Source organism: Polistes dominula, unplaced genomic scaffold (assembly GCF_049000335.1).
Source record: "Polistes dominula isolate Pdom_NZ unplaced genomic scaffold, Pdom_raw_medaka contig_73, whole genome shotgun sequence".
Classification (NCBI taxonomy): Eukaryota; Metazoa; Arthropoda; class Insecta; order Hymenoptera; family Vespidae; genus Polistes; species Polistes dominula.
In genome coordinates, this window is record NW_028300951.1 from 8480798 (window position 1) to 8490292 (window position 9495).

The 9495-nt window shown below is 32.0% G+C and overlaps 1 protein-coding gene across 3 annotated transcripts; it reads left to right on the forward strand.

Annotated features, from left to right (window-relative positions):
- Window positions 1–3702: 3702 nt before the first annotated feature.
- Window positions 3703–9495, forward strand: LOC107069488 (elongation factor 1-alpha F2). 3 transcript variants are annotated; one of them, XM_089172037.1, is made up of 5 exons: window positions 3703–3834; window positions 5865–6047; window positions 6340–6948; window positions 7164–7439; window positions 7566–9495. In XM_089172037.1, exons 2-5 carry the CDS (start codon window positions 5904–5906, stop codon window positions 7923–7925), a joined length of 1389 nt encoding a protein of 462 aa, XP_089028163.1. In that variant the 5' UTR covers window positions 3703–3834; window positions 5865–5903; the 3' UTR covers window positions 7926–9495. The 3 variants fall into 3 exon arrangements, with proteins under 3 accessions (XP_089028163.1, XP_015182319.1, XP_015182320.1); XM_015326833.2 differs by having other exon boundaries at window positions 3785–3911; XM_015326834.2 differs by lacking the exon at window positions 3703–3834 and adding an exon at window positions 3841–3986.

A 9495-nucleotide genomic window follows, 5' to 3' on the forward strand; every position in this document is an offset into this window, starting at 1 on the left:
TTTAAACGTGTTTGTATAATGCATGCGAGAGAGAGAGAGAGAGAGAAATAAATGTAAACAAAGAAAAAAAAAAGAAAAACTGATAAAACGAATAGTGGTGTTGGTAGAATTTTCTTCCATTGTGAAAAAAAAAAAAAGAAAGAAAAAGTAAGATAAAAAGAAAAAATAATCACGATCGACCAAATAATAATCGGTAAACGAAAATAAGATACTACGATGCATGTCACCAAAGATTGTTACTATTTAACGGGTTAATCAATCATCAATCAATCGCCAACAGTATATTATAATAATGAAAATAATTAAACGAAAGTGGGGGAAAAAAAAGAAAAACAAAAAGGACAACAACAAGAATAAATGAAGAAAAAGAAGAGGAGGAGGAGGAGGAGGAGGAGGAAGAAGAAGAAGAAGAAGAAGAAGAAGAAGAAGAAGAAGAAGAAAAAGAAGAAGAAGAAGAAGAAGAAGAAGAAGAAGAAGAAGAAGAAGAAAAAAAAAAAATGACAAGGAACAAAATAACAAACAGATAGATCATTCCGCGAAAGTTTATAACGATGCAAAAAAAAGGGTCGGGTGGGGGGTAGGAGGATGGATTATCTAACATTTTAATCCCCCTCCCCATTACCTCCTCATTCAGCCCTTCTAAATACATCTCGACTCCTCTGTACTACCCCAACCTCTATCCCCCTTGCCCCCATCCCCCCAAATCCGGGATTTAACGATTTTACTCGTAACGAAAAATAAATAAAAATAAACGAAAAAGAAGAAGAAGAAGAAGAAGAAGAAGAAGAAGAAAATAATAATAAGAAAAGTTATAATACGTTTACGTGTAACTATAAACCATCGCCCATAATTCTTCGAGAATACATTTAAACAAAACTACGCCTCCTGGTATGTGTATATGTGTGGCGCATTGGTTGGTATACGTTAAAGTACACCTATACCATGCATTATAAGAAAAAAAAATGGGTATACATGCAATTTTCTTGTCCATTTCTACATGGTGTATATCTCTCTGTTTTCTTCCTCGACGATAAAAGTTATTTTTCAATTTTTAAGGATTTAGAAGAATCACACACTACTAAACAAACACATACATACGCATACACACACACACACACACACACACACACACACACATTGCTTCCACGTGCGAGTGTCTGTACGATCGGATTTGTCATTAGGAATCTTGAAATATAAATAGACGGTTAAAGTGGGAAAATATGAAGTTTCTGTGTTTCTTTTTTTAGTTTCCTAATAATCCTGACATCAATTAAGAATCAATTTTTTCCCTCTTTTAAATTTGCCTTTTGATTTTGAACTGTTTCATTAATGTCGACCCCCATACACTACTGGTCGTCCGTGCAAAAACCTCGTATGAACGACCGACCGACCCATATAGGGGTCGTTGTACCGTGTAACGATATAATACTTTCGTACGAGTGAATTTATATGCAACGATATTCGTTCCAAGCACGCCCTAACTAAAGAGTTAATCGTCATTTTTGTTTCAGTAATATATTATAATTTTAATCTTAATTGCAATTATATAAAAATAATATTATTTTTTTCCATAAAGACAAAGAAAATTATTTGTTTATTATATTAAAGAGAGAATGGTTTTTGTTGGACATTTTTAAAAAGAACTTTTCATGAATAAATTATTCCCATTAGAGGCTCGAATTAAATAGAAAATAAAAGAGAAAAGTTAAAGAAGTAATCTTTTAAATTTTTGTTTCTTTTTATTTCATTATCTCGAATAATTAAAAGGTATTCTTTCTTTCATGTCGAAATAATATTTAAGATTTAGAACACTTATAATTACTTTTAAGTATCTTCTCCTTGTCGTCCAATTTTTTTTTTAATTTCAATCTAACAATATATTATATTATTTTTATGTTTTTAACTCAGGGTTTTAATTATCAATTATAAAATAACAATCACCCTCGTCTATTTAAGTATATAAAGTATATATTCGACTATTAATAATAAATCTTATATATATATATATTTATATACGAGTATATATATTTATATTGAAAAGATAAAAGCCGATGTTTCTCGAGGTACGAATAAAGGTGGAGCTAAGGAAAAAAAAATATATCCATCTCTCTTTCCTTTGTTCGTTCGATCCTTCTTCTTCAATAACCAGGAAGTCGATCAATAGAAAAGTTTCTGCGAAGGATTGAAAATTCTCACCTTCTTCTTTTCTTCATAATCGAACAGTATTTGAACTTCAAAATTAATTATCTTAATGAAAACATTTCATTCGTTCATTAAAAAATAACAGATTATTTTATCGTAATATTACTTTTATCGATTAACAAAGTTTTAATTATTGTTACTTGCTCTTAAACAAAACTTTTTTTAACGAATAAATATTTTCTTTTTTTAACAACATATATTGAGAGATTCTTTTTAATTAAATTAACTTTCAGAAAATTTGCACGAACACCTGTAGCATTTTTTTTACTCTTCACCGATGTATAACGGGTTGCCTACACCTAGGAACTGACGTCGCCATTTAAACGCGGGATAATTTCAATGTTTTATTTTAATATCAAGTGATAAAGAAGAAATATGTTTAATTGATGAGATTTGTAACTAAAACTAATAATTTGCCTTAATTATCTTTTATATACAAGAAAACCCTTCGATTATTATTTATATAATCTACTGATTTAATATCACTCATGGTTTGAGTGCACTATTGTGAAAAAATTTATATAGAAAATCGTAGTGGAACGTTACAAATACCTTATTGATTGTATTTATTTTTTAACTCGTATACTTTTGCAGAAAATCAATGGCGACATCATCAAGGAAAATCGAATTTGTCCATTTCTTTTTTCTTAATACTTTTTATGGCACTTCTCAGTTATCGTATTATCGATCATATGCTATTGTGTTCGTTATAAGAATGTAAATACGTGTAGACAAGAAATTAAATTGCTATGAGACTCTTTAATGAGATTACTAATCAATTCTGATTCTTATTTTCTTTCAAATTTATGTTTTTTTGCAAAATGCAATAAATATACATTCACACACCTACGTGTATAGATATATTAATTATTAAAAATATTTTGTTTAGAAAATTCGTAGTACAATAACAATTATATATCAAAAAGAACAAAATATTTTATAATTTCATTAAATATTAAAATAATTTTCATATATTATTCGAGTATAATTCGACAAATTTGAAACCCTACCAATGAACTCGACAATCTATATAACTATATACGTCCCTGGATCGTAAGAGAACTCACAATGTATATATATATATATATATATATATATATATATAACTAGTTCGAATCATCGGCACGTTATTTTCCCTCTCCCTCGTTCTCTAACTCCCTTTCTTACCTCTCACACTCACTCTCTCTTTCGCTCTTATTCGAGTACAATTTCCGTTTCGATCTATCGAACGTTTCTGATTGGTCGTCTTTTGTAGCGAGTCGAAGACAGGAATAAAGGTACTCTATGATCGGTTATATGCCAAAGGAAGACACGCCTATCGATGTTGCCGCGTAACCGTAGCCTCGAACCCAAAAGTCATCGGCATCGAATAAAATCCACCATACTTTTCTATTATTTTAATACAAAATAAAGTATAAATAAAGTTTAATAAATAAATATAAAAAATAAATTAATAAAAAACAAATTCTATTAAAGTACAAAAGAAAATTGTATAATACGATAGGTTAAAATACATTTTTCTTGGAAGAAATGATCGATACGATGGTGGCGCTGCCGTCGAGGCTACGGCTGGTAGTCTGTGTGCGCATGTCACATTGTAGGGACGATCTCTTTCTGTCTTGGCATCTAGAGGTGAGTGGTTGTCGTGTTTCATCTAAGTTAAGATAATCCAACAATTTTCGAGTGCTATTAATTCCATCGGTCATCAGGTAGGGGATAAAACAACGCGTTAATATATGGATAATTGTGTTGTGCCATGATTTTTTAACTAAATGCACGAGATGGTAAGAAATTTTAACACCTAAATCTCGGCCCTTGGTAGAAGGAGGTAAAAAAGGCGCGTGGCCCCAAGTTTCGTTGCACGTCTTCTTTATCTCTATATCTCTTTCTCTTTCTTTCTCAGTATATCTTTGCCGGCTTTTTAACTCGTTTCATTCTCGTCAAATTCTCGTTACGGTAAAACGAATTGTTTTAACGTACGCACTTAACATCGTTCCTGTTTTTTTGCGAGAAATAAAAAATGTACCGAAAGGTCAAAAAAGCCGACATTTTCGTTAGCGTATGTTTTAATATTCGTTGAAAAAAGAAATACAAGATTAAAGAAATTGTACAAAGAGAGTAATGATTCGCATTTTATGGAAAATGGGGTAAGAGAAAATGAGGAAAAGGAAAAAAAGAATAAGAAAGGGCTAAAAAGCCAGGTACGGTGGAAAGAACAGGAGTACGAAACCGGATGCGCCATGATTGTTCTTCCCATGTCACAGAGTCGTCTCGAATATCGGTCGTGAAACAAATCGCGTGAGCTACCGTATTTTGTTATTTTTCATTATCATCGTCAACGTGCAATACTTTTATCTCTCGAAATAAAGAAAAATTAAGTTTATCTATTTTTCAATTTTTATTCTGGTCAAACGTGATTTTCGCATAGTTTTAAGTACAAAGGGAAAAGTATGCGGCAACATTTTTTTTTTTGTAATATCGAATACTCGTGTGGGCTGATATTAATTATCTTAAAGTATAAAAAAAAGATAAAACTAAAAAAAAAAAATATAATAAAAAACTAGGAAGTAACTAGAAACTTATGTTTGCATGCTCTAATTGTACATTTTTAAGTAATGACTCAGCGTTGCATTAATTCCATGAGAAAATTTAAATAATATAAAAATATAAAACGGTGAACTCGTAACAGCGATTAAATTATGAACAAAAATTATTATTCGAGTTTAATTAGTTCCATATTGTGCACTTCAAATTTCTTTATCGCAAAAGAGAGAAATATATAAGATCGTTGAATTTCTCTACCATTTGCATTATACATTCAATGCACATTCACAATTAGCCAATATATGGCACAGCATTGATCCATATTTATTATCGTTGGGGTTTTTTTTCGTGTGTAGGAGTATTATTAAAAAATCGTTACAAGATGATTAAAAATTTTTTTTTTATAAGAATTTTTCTCGCTTACATTTCGAATAATTGAAAATAATAAATGAACTCATTGCAAGTTCTGAAAATGATCTCGAAATCTCGATTGGAAATTTAATTTAGATGAAAAGATAATTTTTTTGTTCTTGTATCATTTCGAAACGCGTGGGAGGGGAAGGGTTGAAACAATTTTTACGTAGCTTAGAGTAATTACGAAATAAAATTAAAAACTTGATTGAATAAAATATAAATTAGAGATTTAAAAGATTCCTCTTATTCTGATGCATATATTTACGTTAATAAAAAATTAGAAACTTAATCGGACCGTTATGCAGTTCGTGATCATCGAACACGAGAATTGCACCGGCAACGGCAGCAGCGCTGCTTTTAGCCTTCAACAAAATGGCGGCCGGTTTCTTTCTCGAATATTCACACTCGCCACGTGGGCCGGGAATAAAAAGGAGAATGATATATTTCATCAAACTATAGTTTAGCAAATTTAGATTGATCTTATTTTAGATTAATGGAAAATTATTAGAAAAAATCATAATCGAATAAATTGATGAAATAGGTTACTGAACACTTAATTATCAATACTACCATAAACTTTTTACAGTAAATGTATTTGAGATATTTTTGTTCTTTTTTGGTTTTCAGATTTTTTATTTAATAATGAAATATAATAAACAATGAATATTTCATTATTTTAATTATTGATTTTTTTGTGTTCTTAGATATAATTCAAAGAAAATCGCAGGAAAAAAAATTTCATCATGGGAAAAGAGAAAGTTCATATTAATATTGTGGTCATTGGCCACGTAGACTCCGGTAAATCAACCACCACCGGACATTTGATCTACAAATGTGGTGGTATCGACAAACGTACCATTGAGAAGTTCGAGAAGGAAGCCCAAGAAGTAAGTTATCAATCCTTATTTTTATTTATCATTTGTTAATTATAATTGTTTCATATATTAGCAATAATCTCACTGTTATTGTTCATTACTTATGACACGATGATGATAAATACTTTGGATACATTCGCGGTTTCCACCGGAAGACTTAATTGTCTGTTGACGGCCAATTCACGTCTGAGTGTCACATAATTCTTAACATATAAACAATTCATTTACCTAATTGATTAATTTTACAAAACAAAATGATAGAGGAGCAGATTTAATCATACTTGATTTATTTGTTATATTGTAGATGGGCAAAGGTTCCTTTAAGTATGCTTGGGTATTGGACAAATTGAAGGCTGAACGTGAACGTGGTATAACTATTGACATCGCTCTTTGGAAGTTCGAGACCTCTAAATATTACGTCACAATCATTGACGCACCTGGTCATAGAGATTTTATTAAAAACATGATCACTGGTACTTCGCAAGCTGATTGCGCAGTATTGATAGTAGCTGCTGGTACGGGAGAGTTTGAAGCTGGGATTTCAAAGAACGGACAAACTCGTGAGCACGCTCTGCTAGCTTTTACTCTTGGTGTTAAACAACTTATCGTTGGAGTTAACAAAATGGACTCTACTGAACCACCTTACTCCGAGACCCGTTACGAAGAAATAAAAAAGGAAGTTTCTTCTTACATTAAGAAAATTGGTTACAATCCGGCTACGGTTGCCTTTGTACCAATCTCTGGCTGGCACGGAGACAACATGTTGGAAGTATCCAGCAAGATGCCCTGGTTCAAGGGATGGACTGTTGAACGTAAAGAAGGAAAGGCTGAAGGTAAATGCCTCATTGAAGCATTAGACGCTATTCTTCCGCCAACCAGGCCAACAGACAAAGCACTCCGACTTCCACTCCAGGTAATTTCTTAATCATAATTAAATGATTTTTATATGTGCATTAAAACAAAATTCTATGAATATGATGATAAATAATTTTAACTCATTCGCGGTTTCCACCAGAGGACATTGTCCGTTGATGGCCAGAGACGTCTGATCTTTTTATAAATTAAATTTTATAATGTTCGATATTTTACAATGAAGATTATTAAAAATTAAATCTTTTCTTTTTGTAGGATGTGTATAAGATTGGTGGTATCGGAACGGTACCAGTTGGTCGTGTTGAAACTGGTGTATTGAAACCAGGTATGGTAGTAACGTTTGCTCCAGCCGGTCTTACTACTGAAGTAAAGTCTGTAGAAATGCACCACGAAGCTTTGCCAGAAGCTGTTCCTGGTGACAACGTTGGTTTCAACGTTAAGAACGTATCGGTCAAGGAATTGCGTCGTGGTTTCGTCGCTGGCGATTCAAAGAATAATCCACCAAAAGGAGCAGCCGATTTCACTGCCCAAGTATATATTTTGACATATATTATGAATTACATTTAAATTAATATGAAATTTTTATAAAAGTAAAAAATCATCTCACAAGGATGGTGGTAAATGAAAAATGATTACAAATTGACTATTATGTTACAGGTGATAGTATTGAATCATCCAGGACAAATCAGCAATGGTTATACTCCTGTATTGGATTGCCATACCGCCCATATCGCGTGCAAATTTGCCGAAATAAAAGAGAAGTGCGACCGTCGTACTGGTAAAACTACTGAGGAGAATCCAAAATCTATTAAGTCGGGAGACGCAGCAATAGTGAACCTTGTGCCAAGCAAGCCAATGTGCGTGGAGGCATTCCAAGAGTTCCCTCCGCTTGGACGTTTTGCAGTACGTGACATGCGTCAAACAGTGGCAGTCGGTGTAATCAAGGCTGTCAATTTCAAAGACACAACAGGTGGAAAAGTCACCAAGGCCGCCGAGAAGGCCCAGAAAAAGAAATAACTAGTTTCCGTATGCATGTATCGCCGGATGGGCTCCGGCCTCTTGTAGCTGAGGTAGTTGCTCCTCTTTCTTCATGCCTTTCGTATAAGAGGAAGTTTTTATGCTCGACGTCAACGTTAACAACAAGAACAACATTATTAACATCTATTACAACAACAGTAATCAAGGCATTTCCTATGAAATTGCATTCCGTTAATAAAAATAACGAGAGCAGAATCAACAAAGGGTCGCGACGTTACGGATTCTCCAAATCTTCTAACGTCCAGATTATTATTAAATCTTTTTCACGTTTCTTTGGTATTCGTAATTTTCGTTTATCAAAGCGTTTGCTTCGTCATTTCTTCCATCGTAAAGAATTTCGTAGGAAAGGCTACGAGTATAAATTAATTATATGATATATATAAATATATATATATATAATATACGCTACGAACATTATTAATATCGATTAATATTAATATTAATAATAAAAAAACATTAACAACTAAAGCGCGCACTTCCTTAACTTGTACGATTTACATGAATCTAAGAGGAAGTCCAAACTACGTAAGGCTATCTCGCGATAACGAGTTTCTTTGGAAAAAAAAACATCAAGAGAAAATTCATAATTTAGCTCGGCTTAATTATATTTTCTAATTATTATTATTATACGGAAATAATAAAATCCTATATCTGTGACTTATTCGAGAAAACAAAGCTAAACCAACATTTTTCTCATTACTATTATATTTTTGTCGTTATTACTGCTAACGAAAGTAATCATCATCGTCATCCTTTTTATCCGAAACGCTTCCATTCTTTTACTACGGGAAGTTTTATTTAGCGGTGTCTGTTCTTTCCTTTTTTCTTTTTTTTTTCGTCTTTTCCTCTAATAATTTTGATAAATATCGTTTCCTTTTTTTGTTCTTCCAACTTTAATTACATAAATCCGCGTAAGCACAAAGGTAAGCACGATTCATATGATCAAACCTTTAATTTTTAAGTATTACGCGGAATATTATAATGCAGTGTGTAGTAGGTTTTGGATAGATTTCGTTTTAGGTATACGGGACCTGTTCTTTAAATATTCATCTTTTTCAATTATAAGATTAGGTAACAGTCTGATTGTGTGCTCAAGATATACGTACATACGTTGCATAGTCCCGTATGTTTATTCGTATAAGTACATTTCTGCCTTTAATATAAATGTATTTAAATTACAGACAGAAATATACAAATTACAAACGAACTATGGACTATATCGTACCCATATACTACACGTAAAAATAACTTTTTTACAATGGTATACACTACTATTATTACTACTACTACAACTACATATATATATATATATATATATTGCTTTTTATCAATGACAATTTTCTTTTTACTCGATCCACATAGAATTATTGTTATGTGGTGATGGTGAATCGTGTTATGTGCAGGAGCAAGCAATATCTTTGCAGTAACTCGGCACTTTAATCTTTGACACTTTGCAAAATAAATTGGTTAAGAAAAACAGTTTTTCTGTACATATGAATAACGATAATAATGAGTAGTAAAAGGTGAATAAAGAAGCTACGGAATCCAA